This window comes from Leptonychotes weddellii, chromosome 5 (genome assembly GCF_054177405.1).
Source record: "Leptonychotes weddellii isolate Sample4059 chromosome 5, ASM5417740v2, whole genome shotgun sequence".
Classification (NCBI taxonomy): Eukaryota; Metazoa; Chordata; class Mammalia; order Carnivora; family Phocidae; genus Leptonychotes; species Leptonychotes weddellii.
In genome coordinates, this window is record NC_138373.1 from 31,611,322 (window position 1) to 31,626,392 (window position 15,071).

General features: G+C 44.7%; 1 protein-coding gene across 6 annotated transcripts in view; it reads right to left on the reverse strand.

The window, feature by feature from the left end:
- Positions 1 to 15,071, reverse strand: part of RBFOX1 (RNA binding fox-1 homolog 1) — a 1,962,285-nt gene that overhangs the window by 1,691,255 nt on the left and 255,959 nt on the right. For all 6 annotated transcript variants that reach the window (XM_081820076.1, XM_081820073.1, XM_081820077.1 and 3 more), the window contains exon 2: positions 3,794 to 3,853. In XM_081820076.1, the coding sequence (XP_081676202.1) occupies positions 3,794 to 3,853 (60 nt within the window). The remainder of the gene's footprint in view (positions 1 to 3,793; positions 3,854 to 15,071) is intronic.

Here is a 15,071-nt window from a genome sequence, read left to right on the forward strand (position 1 = left end):
TCCTCTAGTTATCTTTAACAGGTAACTTTGACCAGGTATCATTTTCATCTTACCTGCTGATTCCAGAATCAACCCCACATCTAAAATGTTCCCAGATATGTTCCTTGCACCACTAAACAAAACCGGGTGGCCTTATCCTCAGTGCAACCCAGCTCAGGAAACAGTCAAAACCAGATTGAGTTCCAGAAACACCACTCATTAGCTATGAGATTATGAGCCTGTCCCTCAGCTGCAGAAATGGGGGTAGGAACAGTTCTTCCTTCATTGGGCAACTCTGGGGTGTAGAAGAGATAATGCATTTGAAACAGCACAATGCCAGGTACTTCCTAGGTGCCCAATAATGCTGGCTATCATTGTCATTATGTCCTGGATCCTGGATGCCAGAGAATGGCACCTGTTGTATCCAGCATAGGACCTTTCTGGGAGGTGGTACCCAAGTGGAAAGCTGGAGGTCAGGACTGAGGGAGCTGGGTGGCAGCACAGGGCAGGGCCATGAGTGGTGAATGGAAATGGTGGTGAGATGCCAAGGCCAAAGGTTTTCTGGCCCCTGGAGCAGCCAAGGACCAAAAAAGTCTGCCTCCAGACCCTACTTCAGTCTTGTGAGCCTCATTTTCACTCTTCCAAGGGGACTGCAGCATTTCTATGTCAATTAAGAATAAAACTGTAATAAAATACCATCAGCTGCCCTGGGTACCCTCACTTAACAGCCCAAGACTCACTGCTTAGTTTGATAAATAGTCATTACCAACATTATTATTATTACTACTACTATCAAGGAGAATAACCACTCACTGTAAAAAATAAATAAAACTGGAAGAGTCCAAAGAAAAATGTAAAACCACCAATTTAGTTGAATTCCCCATCTGCCTTTCTGACACCTCTCTCTGCATTCAGAGAAAGGGAGATATATGAATATAATTGCACATAATTGGAATCATATGATATATGCTGTATTTCTCACTCAACAATATGTCATGAGCATCTTTCCAAGTTCATAAACATAAATCCTCACGACGAAATTCTAGCAGCAGCTTGGATTGGACTTTATGGATGCATGTAATTTACTTAAACAATTCCTTATTGATGGATATTGAGGCTGCATCTTTATTATTATTTTTTGCTAACACAATCATCCTTCAACAAATATACAAACACAGTTTCTCATACTCGTCCATTCATCCCCAAGGTGTAAATTCCTAGAAGTGTGACTACTGCATCAAAGAGTGAACATGTTTCACGCTTTGAAACCTGTGAGACAGGCTGCCATCCAGAATTGTTGGTCACCACATGCTGCCACCAACAGAAGTCACAAAAATGACTGTTCCTACCTATGACACGTTAGGCTGGGAAGCTGACCCATGGATTCCAGCCAGAAGGACCCAGACTAGCAGCACTGTGAAGGTCAGAGGTGGAGAAGAAAGAGTGGGTTAGGGTTGTTGACCTCAGAAAACCTCTAAAGTTCCTCAGCTTCCAGTGGGGAAACTAACAGGAGCGCATCTTTGCCTCCAGTAGAGAGAACCCATCAGCTTTAATGAGGTGGGGCTCAGGACCAGGGAACAGCTAACCCAATCCAACAAAGCTGAAAATCAAGAGGGTGCTCTTCTAAGATCCTGACAAATGGAGAGATCTCAAGCCACCTTTGGTCCTATTGTGGGCAATGAGCATTAAAGCGGAGGGTTTTCTCCCCACTTTTCCATCCTTCTCTTTAAAAGTTCCGGCATAGCAAGGCCAACTTCAAGACTCTGGTGAGTCATTTCCTTGTTCCATGCTTCATTTTCCCACCTGCAAAATGGGTTTGGTATCTTTAGGTTTTCTTTTCATAGACTTGGTGTTAGGTTACAAGAATCCTGTGTACAACTATAAGACATGGTTATTCTAAGATGATCCAAAGTGTGCTAGCCAGCCTCCAAAACAGCCCCCAACAATCCCTCCTCTGGGTATCTACTCATGTGTAGCCCTCTTCCACAATTTCATCAGCGTTGGTTTGCATGAGGGACAGAATACGGCAGAGGTAACAGCACATGAATTCTGAGGAGAGGTCATAAAAGGCATCATGGATACTGCCTTGCTCTCTCCCCCTCCTAGGGAGCCATGTCCTGAGAACACTCAAGCAACTTTATGGGGAGGTCCACAGAGGAGCTAAAGCCACCCGCCAGGAACAACATAAGCGCACCAGCCTGGAAGTAGATTCCCCAGCCCCACTCAAGCCGGTGGATGAAGACAGCGCAAGTTCATGAGAGACCTTGAGCCAAAACCACCCATTTTAGCCACTCCCAGATTCCTGACCCACAGAAACTGTGAGATAATGTTTGTCCTTTTAAACCACTAAGGTCCAGAGAACTTTTTTATGTGCCAAGACATAAAATCCACTTTCCTGATCCATCAATCATTTCCCCATCTACAAAATGGGAAGACTATTACACATATGTGCTGTGGAGTTATGGACTGTGCCCCAGTGACACCATCGGCCAGGGGGGAGGCCAGGCTGTGTGACCTTGGGCACGTTCTTTCCTTGAGTTTCAGTTTCCTCATCCACAAAATGAAGACAGAAACAGCATTTACCTGACGGGGTCATTGAGGGGACTGACTCAGAACCGAGAGGAAACACTTGGTCAGATGTACAGTGGGACAAGAAAGCCAGTTGTGTGACTGTCACTTCTCATCATTTTTCATCTTCTTCCTCCTCCATTTAGCATCACAGGTGAACACTTCTTTCAGGTGATTCGGCAATGAGTTTATGATAAAAACCCAACTTCAAAAGTCATTTTGGGGGAACAGACAGAAGCCAAGGAGTGGGCCCTTTGACTGTCCAGTCTGCACCAAGTTTCAGCATAGATTGGGAGCGCACCAAACATAAGGCACACAAGGATGCTGCCCAAGGTCACGTGAACATCTTTTGATTGAAGAATTTACTCTCAGCCATTTTCTTATCCCTGCCACAAATGTCTTGCCATATCTACATATTACCTCCAAACTCTTTGTACTCTTTTCTAAGTCAACTCCCATCTTCAAAAAATATTTTCAAAAAAATGTTCATGTTGCTACCATAAATGGAAAGCCAGTATCGCTTGCTATAAAGATACTCATGAGACCAAACACATCGTGACTAATACAAAGCAGCAACAACAGAGGTCTATGTGCCCCTTGAGATCATCTCATAGTCACAGAACACACTTTAGAACTACACCACACCGTTCCCACACCCCAGAGAGGACAAGCAGGGGTGTTCCTGGAACCCTAAGTGCAGGGAGCATCACTGCCTGTGTACACCTGGGTGACACGTGCAGGGGGCCCAGGAATTCACATCTAGCACCGTCCACAGTCCTTTGCCCGAATGACCCAAATCCCACACCATGATGTGGGGCTTCAAGGCACTCATAAGCATTCCTGTCTCTATCATGGGAACAATAAAATGATGTTAAACTTCCTTCCATTTTCCCACCACTGCGGGGTCCGTCTCCACATCAAGAAGCCAAGAGACCAGCCCATGGCCCCTCTACCAGTCGCTATTCCCCCAGACCTATCCCCCAAGTAGGCCCGGCCCTTCTCCGAGGGAGGTGCTCAGCTTTCATATCAGGTACCACGGGCTGAGACTCTGGCCCCACGTGCTTCCTAATAGAAATTCTGCGAGTGCCCAGGAACACTTATTCCCCTCAAACCCAGTTACTCCTCCAGCAAGCTCAGTTTCAGGTAAAAACCAGTCCTGGTGATTGATGATGGAGACCAAGGAGGCTGAAAAGGAGGGAAAAGTAGTTTCTCAGTCTAATCCGTTCAGCAAAATGCTTCTACTTACTGAGTCTTCTGGACTGTTCCTGGCCCTAGAGAGGAGGGCAGAGTTCTCACATTTGTCGTCCTGGTAAAAACAAAAACAGAAACAGGTGGGGGAACCCACGTTGAAGACATAGTTCCAACTTGGAGGAATCCGGTTTAGCATGACCCCCGGTCTCTCGACACATTTACTCACAGGACTTTCTCTCCCTCTCTCCGCCCCCCTCCTGGAGGGGTCTAGACCTGCATTGCCCCATACGGCAACCACTAGGCACATCGGACTAATCTGAGCTGCAATGTGCTCTAAGTATACATTACCTGCTGGATTTTGAAGGCACTCATGAAAAACATAAAATGACTATAAAATCTCATTCATACTAATATATTATTATTTTATATTGATTCATGTTAAAGTGATATTTAACAGCATATAAAAATAAAGTGTTCTATTTAAATACATAAATATACTATGAATATTTGAAATAAAATATATTGCAATTAATTTAATCTGTTTCTTTCTACTTTTTAATGTGGCTACTAGAAAATTTTAAATTACATGTGTGGCCCTCCTGACGCCTCTATTAGGCAGCACTGGTCTAGACTCTTCTCCGAGTGTGCATACTCCACCCAAGCCCCAAGGTCCACACCCAGGTGTCCTGTGGCAGGTGCAGGTTGACCTTCCACTGCTTCACCCCGGCAATAGCTCCCGTTCCTGGAGCGCATGCACTGCTGTGCGCTTCGTGCTCTTTGTGTACTTTGTTCTTTAACCCTCACAAGGATATCAAAAGTAGGTCTCAATCTCAGCCCCATGTTATAGTTGCAGATGCACAAAAAGGCTGAGAACCTGTCCGAAGTACCCAGCAGGGGTGCAGGAGAGCCAGGGCTTGGGCCCACATGTGAACAGATGGATTGTCGTCGTGCTGTTGTATTCTCCCTCTGAGGCCTTTATCCACTTCTCCGTGAGGCACAGCATATAAGAGCCTGTGACAGTCAGTCACCACCCAACTTTGGGGAGCTGCCCCCACCTCAAAAGTGGCAGCAGTGCCTAAAGCTCCAAATTGCCATTAACTGAAAGTCACTGGGGTTCGACCTGGAGTCACCTCTTCAACCTCCTGGGCAGAGAGAAAGTTGTATGTGCATTCATGCACGAGCGAGGGAGACAGAGATATAGACAGAGACCTAGAGATCCAAAGAGACAGAGGAAGAAAGACAGGAAGAGAGAGAAACAGAGCGAAGAAGCTGCCTACTCTCCAGCAGTAGCCACAAGTTACTCAGACCCATGCACAGAGTTCTGTCAATAGTTCACTTACACCAACAAGACAAACACCTCTTGGTATTTCCCTTTTTTGCAGTTTTGCCATAGACACTGGTCATGGAAAAACCCGGCGACCAGGAGATCAAAATGGTGCTTGTATCCCTCCTTCCTCTATGTGGAGGATGGTCCCCCATCCCCATGCTACCCCCTCAGTTTACTGAAATGATTAATGAGTTGAGGGAGGAAGGGAGGGGGGGAAGGAAGAAGGGAGGAAAGGAGGGAGGGATATAAGCACAAATCATGGTCCCCCTTCTAGAGACTGCCTAAAGCAGCAACCTGGGAGGGGAGAGAAGGAGAAAGATGTTGCCAAAGGTATGATTTTGCAGACAGATGCACTACTCCGCCTTTGATAAATGTCTCCGGCCTGAGAATTGCTCTTTTTTCTCCCTTCCTTCTTGGTCCCATTTTATATATGAGCCAACTAAAAACTACACTTGAATGAGGAGTTCAGGCCCATAGCAGATCTCACCCAACTGACAAGCTCCAAGTGTTACAGATCCCCTGGGGTGCTTGTCTACTGAGGGGTCATCCTTTGAAAGGGACCCAGGCCCATGACTGTGCCAGGACCCATCCCCTGGCCTACTTCCACCTGGTCTAGCGATGCACACCTGCCCCAAGCAGCACCAACCATGGACTCTCTCAGGAATAAGGACCAAGACACATGGAGACGGTCTTTGGGCTCCAGGGGTCCGAAGCACTTGTATTCAAAGCCAGTGCTGGCTTCATAGCAACCACTACCCTGGGAAGGTGAAGTTTGGGTCAAGCCAAAACTAAGCCTTCTAGAGGAAGCAAACTAGAACAAAGGAGAAGGGAGGCCCCAGGTGAGCCATTCCTACCACACTGATGAGAGTCCCGGGGCCTTGAAAGAGACTCAAATATGGAAAGACACTCAAATATGATCTTACGTGGGAACCTTGCCACCCGAGGAATTCCTATCCAGCTGCCCCCTGTAGAGACTTCCCTCCTTCTCTTTGCCCCTTCCTCACTTCCCAACCCCCTCCCACCAGCCAGCAGCCCAGGCTCCTACCTAGCTGACTATCCCTCCTTGTGGTACTTCCACCTCACGTTAATTAGTCAGGAGCCTTCACTCCTGAGAGGTGGGGATGGCACCAACTCGGTCCACTCTCCTCAGAAGATTTTTTCTGACACCTATAAACCTTTTTGTACCCTGTAATTGTGTACACACCTGTTTGGATTAGCAGCCCTCACCCTTTTTAACACAGTCCCTGTAGTATCCTGAACAGAGCAGCTGACTCTACACCTAGTCCCCTGTGCTTGTTTCCATCCTTACCTTGAAGACAGTGACAAGCACATATGTAGAATCTAAGCCAGAAACAGATAAGAGATAACATCTCTCAAAGAGAGGAGAGGGAGTGGTTGTCTGACTTTGTTCTGGTTTCCAGAAAAAGCCTCACTCGTCTCCTTGAGTCCTTACAATAAACCTCCACATCTTTTGACTCAAACTGGTCCATCCTAATGAAAATTTTTCATTAGGAAAGAGAAGATCTGACAATCTCCCATTCCCAGGTCACAGACTAGCACCACCCTAAGCAACCCACAGTTGCTGCCCACCTCTTTTCCCTTTGTCCCAAGTACAACTGATCCCTTCCCTGGGCCTCATCCCTGCCCTTGGAATTCTTGTGTCTTGGTTTACAGATTTCAAAAGCTGGGACATGGATCACCAACAGTGAGGATTGAGCCAGTTTAAACAATGACCAAGCCAGAGAGCCCCATAGGGCCATCTGGCATTATCCTCTAGGGGATTTGATGTGAACTGGTGGGAGCTCCCAAAGAACGTGATAGAAAGCATTAGAAAGTCACATTCTTTACATAAAAATGACCTTTAAAGGGTTTATCCTTCAAATTAACAGAAGGCCAAGACTACAGCTAATGAACAGAAATTGTGGTGTGGGTTGGGGGCATGGTGGGTTCCCATGGATGGAACTAGTAAGACCTGCAGGGACCCCACTTGGGAAAGACAGGTGGGGAAAGCTCTTTAAATGTCTGCCAAGCATCTTGAGCCCACTGTACCCCAAAATGTCCTGACCACAGGGGTGTGACACTCCTGGAGAAGTCTGTATGCTGAAAGAAACAGGGAAATTTGAAGAGCCTACCAGGCCGGATCGTGGCCTCTAGGTGATCACAGACAAGAGGCATCTCCACCATGCTGTGGAGGCTGCATTTGCCAAGGCAAAAAATCAGAGTATCTCCTCAATGTGTGAACCAACTGGAGGACCTATCATAATCATATCGTGTAGATTTTTATCATCTCAGAATGCTGAAGACCTTTCTAATTATGACGCAAAGCTAAAAGCCATAAAAATGGGCGACTGGGTGGCTCAGTTGGTTAAGTGTCTGCCTTCGGCTCAGCTCATGATCCCAGGGTCCTGGGATCAAGCCCTGTGTTGAACGGGGAGCCTGCTTCTCCTTCTGTGGCTCCCCCTGCTTGTGCTCTCTCTCTCCGTCACATAAATAAATAAAATCTTAAAAAAAAAGAAAAGAAAAAAGAGCACAGTTTTAAAAAACAAATAAATAAAGCCATAAAAAATGAATAAAAATTTCAAATAAAGTTTTCTGTGTGAAAAATAAGACATAAAATATAAGACAAAGGACAAGATAAAAAAATATATAAATAACTCACTGAACGAAGGGGTAGTTTCCTACATTTATAAAGAGCTCCCTCAAATAATAAGAAAACACCAAAGGAAGTCGAAGGAAAAATTCAAGCAAGGGAAACGCATAGCTCACAAAGCAGATGGTGATGCAAACGTCTGTTGCACACGTTAAAAAATCCTTGACTTCATCCATAATAAAAGAAATGCAAATTAAGGCGATGTATTATTTTTTACTGAGATTGGTAAAGGCAAAGGTTGAGCCAGGTAGCGAGCTGGTCAGTGTGGAAAACTATGTTCTAATACGCAGTGCAAGGACACATTGGTCAACATTTTAAAACTTGGTAATATTTGAACTAGCAATTCCATTTCTTGGAATATCTGCACATGTAGAAAATGACCAATGCCAAAGATATGCACTGAAGCACTGTTTTTAATTACAAAATATTGGGAGCAACATAAATTTCCATTATTCAGAGACCAACTAAATCAGGCATGGTGCATCCAGAAATCCTTAGTAAAAATAATGAGGCAGCTAGATATGGAATGATAGAGAAAAACAGTAAAATGCAGAGTGGTTCATATAGTATGCCACAATCTGTTCTTTGTTTTAAGATTATATGCATATAGAGTGTATGCACTGAAATCTCTGGAAGATAGATAAGAAACTGGTAAAAATAAATGGCTAATTTTGGAAATAGGACTTAGTTGGCTGAGCAGAATGGAAGAGTAGGGAAGTGGGGATTTTATGCTTCTGACTCTTGTATATTCTGGGCATGTATTTTTAATGAAAAATTTTTATTTTGAAAAGAAAATAATTTAATGGAATAACATAGGGCAATACTATTCCAGAGCCCTTTGGGTAGAGATTCACTTCTTGACATTTTCTGAAAAAAATTTAGCCCACATTATGTGGTAAATGACTTGGAGTTGCTTTGGAGGACAAGAGCCCTGTCAGTATGGTCTGAATGAGAAATGCTGGTTTTTACTTGGAAATTCAAGTATGTGGCACACAGACTACACTTGCCCCTTGTGTTCCCAAGGCAGACAGTACTAATGGAGCACTGAATTTTCCTGCTGAGTCAAGAGGTGCAGTCTCAAACCCATCCCAACACAGTGAGAAACACTAGCCATACATGCATACTGATGCACCAGCTGAACTCGAATTCCACCTCTGGGTAGGACAGCCGCATGGCAAGGCCCAGAAATCTGGAAGCAGGGTCTCCACTCACATGGTTCCTTGGCAATTCCACCTGGGTCTAGGTAGAGTTTATGTCACCAGCCTCCCACCACCACCATTCCCTGTCAGTGCCCAGCAGCAAGGCAGTGAGGCAGCCAAATTTCCAAGGCCCATCTTCTGAAAATGTCGTCTGGTACCTACCTGCCACCCCCCAGATCAAACCACACAGAGTCCTTCTGAGAAAATGCCCTTAACCTTCAGCAAGGAACTCAGCTCCCTTGTTTCCCCCAACTTAGAGAATTTCGTGTAAATGTCAGATTAAGCTCTTCAGTCCTCTGCTTTTAAAATGAGAGATAAAATTTAGCTCCCTATTCCCAGATGTTAAAATCTCTGCTTCTCCCCAGGGCAAAGAAATCAATGTGAGTAAGCTCTGTATTTTTTTTTTCGCTTGGAACACGACCACTTCCAGCAATTTATTTGACTGACTATGCCTTCTATTACCATGTAAATTGTTTCAGACTGCAGGAAAAAAAAAAGTATTAATCTCCTCTCAGTAAGTCATAAAATAAAGAAATCAATTTCAAGGTCAATTTAGCCCAAATAACACCTGCTGCCCTTTTTTGTAACATGCAGACTCCTCTGAAACACTAGGCTGTTGTCTAAGGCATCAATATGCAGCCACGGAAAACCGGGTTTCACATCAGTCAGGGCAGCATCAGGGGACACCCTGGGCCCATGGCCCAATGGCACAGAGTATGAACTTGGAAAGGAAGAGTTAACAGGATTCAGCAAAATGACCCTCTGCAGGCCGGGGCCAGAAAGCAGAAGAAGAGCCACAATGAGGATCAGGTACAATTGGGTTCAAGGCAGGACTCTGGCTGATTTTCTGTGTGACTCTGGGAAAGTTACTTAACCTCCCTGAGCCTCAGAGTCTATATCTGTAAAATAAATAAAATGAGGGAGGCTGATTTTACAGGACTCTTCAATCCAGTCCATTGTGGACTTTGTCAAAGTTTAGACACTGGAGAACTGGCCCAGGTGGCCAAGTTTATGTAGCTATTCTTTATCATAGACAGGCTCTGGAGTCTGACTGCCAGCATCCAAACCATCTTTCTTCCACTTGTGAGCCATGTGACTTTGGACAAGATACTGAATTCCTAATCCCTGAATTCCTTCATCCAGAAGATGGAAGTAATGATGTTACCTGTTTCTAGGAAGAGGGAGCTACAATCCTCAACTAATGGGCTGGTAAACTGGACTCAGAAAGGTTAAGTGACTCCCCCAAGGTTGCACAACTTAAGCAAGAAGGCAGCTCCAGGTGTGAACCCTGGAACCCCCGCATCCAAAGCCACTGTGACATTCCCTAGACCACAGTGCTTCTCAGCGTTCCTGACCCTGTGGGGGAGAAGGCATCACACAAACCCCAGGACCTCAGGCAGGAGGTTGCAGCACACATGAGACTTTCTCTTGCAAACCCTGAGGGTGAACGAGGCATTTCCTTGGCATGTTCCTATTCCCTCTGCTACCACCCCACACACAAACCCACCCATGAAGAGGTCACAGAATGAAGCCAGCACCTTCTTACTGGCAGATCAGGATCCGGGAGACTGGAGAAGCCCATCTTTTGGACCTCTCTCATCAGGAGTCAGTTGTTTCTCCTCACCCCACCCCACAGGTACCACCCTGGTCCCAGCCTCACCTGACCTCTGTCCTCATGCAATCTGAAGTTTTCCAGCTCTATCCAGGTGCCCCTAACCCTCCTCTCTCCATTTCTGCAAAAGCCAGCCCTGTATTTCCACCTGTCCATCCAATCAGCTACCAAGCTGTACTGCCCTACCTATGAGATGCTGCCACCTGTGAGGTGCATCCCCAGTGCTCATGCCTGAATTCAGATCACTTTCACTGCACTGGCTTCCACCAAGGCCTCCCTGACTCAATTCTCTTCTCTCCTTCTCCTCATCCTCTATTCCATACCACTGGAATTGTCTTCAGGTATAAATTGGTTCATGTCATTCCCACTTAAACACCCTTCCAGCCTCCCATGTCACTGGAACACTGCAGAGTGTTTCCCATTATGTGGGGATACACTGAGAACTATAGTCCTTAGATATGCCACTTGGTCATGAGGATATTGAGCAGACCACATCTGGCAATGCTAACCCTGATGCAGCTACAGAGAAAATGCCAGGACCTCCTAAAATATCATGCCAGAAAAGCGAAACCACAGTTAACTGAGCATTTACTATGTGCTTCAATGAAGGCTCACACAGCTAATTAAGTGGCAGAAGCTGGAGAGGGCTGGGGCTCTGGGCCACAATTCCAGCTCACTTTTGGACAGTTTTATTGAGATAAAACTCACATATGATGCCATCCATTTCACGTGTACAATTCAGTGGTTTTTAGCATATTCAGACACATGCAACTGTCACCACAGGCATTCTTAGAATATTTCATCACCTCAAAAAAAATCCCATTTAATTATTACCCCTACCCCTCTATGCCCCACTCTAGCCCTAGATGACCACTAATTTGCTTTCTCTATCTATTTACCTATTCTGGACATTTCACATAAATGCAGTCACACAAGATGTAGTCTTTTGTGACTGGCATAATACTGTCAAGGTTGATCCAAGTTATAGCACATGTCAGGCCTTCATTCCTTTTTTAAAAATGGCTGAGAAATATTATATGGAGAGACCACATTTTGTTTATCCACTAATCTGTTCAGGGACATTTGGATTGTTTCTGCCTTTTCGTTATCATGAATCATGCTGCTATAAAACATTTGTGTAAATGTTTTTTTTTCTAATTTTATTTATTTATTCATGAGAGATAGAGAGAGAGAGGCAGAGGCAGAGGGAGAAGCAGGCTCCCCGCGGAGCAGGGAGCCCGATGCAGGACTCGATCCCAGGACTCTGGGATCATGACCTGAGCTGAAGGCAGACGCTTAACCGACTGAGCCACCCAGGCGTCCCGTGTGTAAATGTTTTTATGTGAACATATGTTTTCCATTCTCTTGGGTATACACCTAGGAGTTTGTCAGAATGTAGGAATTGTTAGTCCTGTGGCAACTCTACGTTTGATAGTTCAAGGAAACACCGCACTGTTTTCCACAGGGTCTGTATCATTTTCATATTCCTACCAGCAGTGTGTGAGGGTCCCAATTTCTCCACAGTCTCATCAATAGTTGTTATTACCTATATTTTTTATTCTAGCCACTTCAGTGGGTATAAGGCAATACTGGATTATGGATTTTGATTTGCATTTCCCTGATGACTAACAATGTCCAGCATCTTTTCATGTCCTTGTTGGCCATTTGTATATCTACCTTGGAGAATTGCCTATTCAGATCCTTTACCCATTTTTAAATTGGGTTGTCTTTTAATAATTGAGCTTTAAGAGTTCTTTATATATTGTGGGTATAAGTGCCTTAGTGGATCATTTGCAAATATTTTCTCTCATTCTTTAGGCTGTCTGGCCACAATGTTTTATACTAAAGCAGCTTTGTCATGTGTGTTATGACAAGGAACCAGTGGAGCATGTCACACACCTTTTCAGTTTTCTTTCCCAGCTCCCACTGGGGGTTAAGACTTGGACACATGTTTTGAGGGCCTCTATTTAACCCACTCAACACACAAACAAAAAAATGCCAGGACTTGACCCCGTACAAATCAAGCCAGATTCTCTGGAAGTGAAGCAAGAGCTTTGATAATTCTTAAATCTCCCCAAGTGATGACAATGTACAGGTAGGTTGTGAACCACTGGTCTAAGCCCTGAGTAAATGTTGTCTTTGTCCTGGAGGGGGCTGTCTTTTGAGGAGTCAAGGTCAGCCCACTGGGTGGCAGGACATCCGCAAGTAGCAGTGCCAGATTCCCCACCATGAGATCATGTAGTTCTCATTTACTATGGCAGCTCAAATACCTCTAAATGCTCTCTCAAAAGAGAAGCAAGGGAATCAAGACCTAGGATATTCACAAGGAAAATAACAGTGCATGGATCTGGGATGATGTCTACAAAGTTTAAAAACCCCAAACAGAGCGAAAAGATAGAAACAATCCAAATGTCCATCCAGGGATGAATGGATAAACAAAATGTGATCTATCCATGCAATAGAATAGGATTCAGCCATAAAAAGGAATGAGGTTCTGATTCATGCTATAACCCAGGTGAACCTTGAAAATAAACCAAGTGAAATAAGCCAGATATAAAAGGCCTCATGTTGTACCATTCCACTGGCATGAAATCTGCAGAGACCTAGACTAGTGGTTTCAAGGGGCTGAGAAGAGGGAAGAATAGGCAATAATGCTTTGTGGATACAGGGTTTTGTTTGGGAAGAAGAATGTGTTTTGGAGCGAGACAGGTGATAGTTGTACAACACTGCGAATACACTAAATGCCACAGAATTGTTCACTTCAAAATGGTTAATTTTATAATAATTTTACCCCAATTTTTTTAAAAAGACCAAATAAATTCCAACCAACCCAAACCTCTATCCCTTTTTTGGTGTCTTGACCATTTTTTTTTTCAGATAAAAGTAAATATATAAAACCACTTTGACATACATCTGTATAATCAAGAGAAGCTTTCTCATCTATTCATCTCAAAAGGCATTAAAATTAATAGGGTCTGTATCAGGAACGTCTAATAGAGGTATCAATGCACTGAATCAAAAAACAAGCATGAGCGATAGCAGAACTGCAGTCCCCCCTCAACACTATGAGAACCTCAGCCTCACATCATGCATGAGGTGCAGTTAACTACGGCCTCCAAGCTCATCCATGGTGCATGGGTGTCATCTGACACCCGAGGGTAACTGCCACTCAGGAGAGAACAGCCCACCTGCCCATGCCGCCATGTGAGGGGAGATTTTTGAAAATAGAAGCTGGAGAGGGATGGTAAAAACCAGCCTGGGAAAGAAATAGCACTGAAATAGCGCTGTGCCCTTGCAAGGAAACTTGCAGTATGAAAAATGTCCATTTGCACATAGGCAACAATGTCTGAAAGAGACCTAATGAGACAAGGGAAAGCAGGACATACAGAAGTCTCTGCAAAAATTCTAGGAGATGCGGCATGGAGATAAGGGAGGGCATTAGTGATGCACGATGAAACTCGGACATTTTTCTGGCTCGAGATGCTGAACACAGCACTCAAGTTTTTCCAAGGACGAGAACAGCATGGGGCTGGTGAAGGAGACATGGGTTATTACAGGAGCTTTTGCAAGATGAAGTCGGGGAGAATGGCAAAACAAGTGAAGTGTTAAATAAATACTTCCTGAATGGAATCACGAGGGAGAACGCTAAAATTAGGATGTCTGACAAGGGCTTTTTATCCAATCTGCTCAGGATTTCTTCAGGGTTCCCGAGAGAGAAGTTGTCAGTGACCCGCATGACATCACGGGCCATTTATGCAGAAATGGGATAGTGGGAGCACGGAGCACCGGGTAGGCTGATTACAGGGATGTGGACTGAACTCAGTATGACCAGGAACGTCTAGGGCAGCCCTGAGACAGTCTTGGAGACAAGTATCTGCAAAGAAAGAGGTCACCGGCCAGAGAGTCACTACACTGCAGAGGCTAGGAGCATGGGTTCTAGATTCAGGCAGCCTGGCACTGCAGATCTTGCTCTATCTTTTAGTAAATGCACGACCTTGAATGACTCACTCCACCTCCCTGAGCCTTGACTTTCCCATCTATAGAATGGGGATAACAAGAATGGCTAAAATTAACAAGTCAGGAAACGACAGATGTTGGCAGGGTTGCAGAGAAAGGGGAACCCTCCTACACTGTTGGTGGGAATGCAAGCTGGTGCAGCCACTCTGGAAAACAGTATGGAGGTTCCTCAAAAAGTTGAAAATAGAGCTACCATACGATCCAGCAATTGCACTAACTGGGTATTTACCCCAAAGATACAAAAGTAGGGATCCGAAGAGGTACGTGCACCCTGATGTTTATAGCAGCAATGTCCACAATAGCCAAACTGTGGAAAGAGCCAAGATGTCCATCGACAGATGAATGGATAAAGAATGTGGTATATATATACAATGGAATATTATGCAGCCATCAAAAGGAATGAGATCTTGCCATTTGCAATGACGTGGATGGAACTGGAGGGTATTATGCTGAGCGAAATAAGTCAGACAGAGAAAGACATGTATCATATGACCTCACTGATATGAGGAATTCTTAATCTCAGGAAAC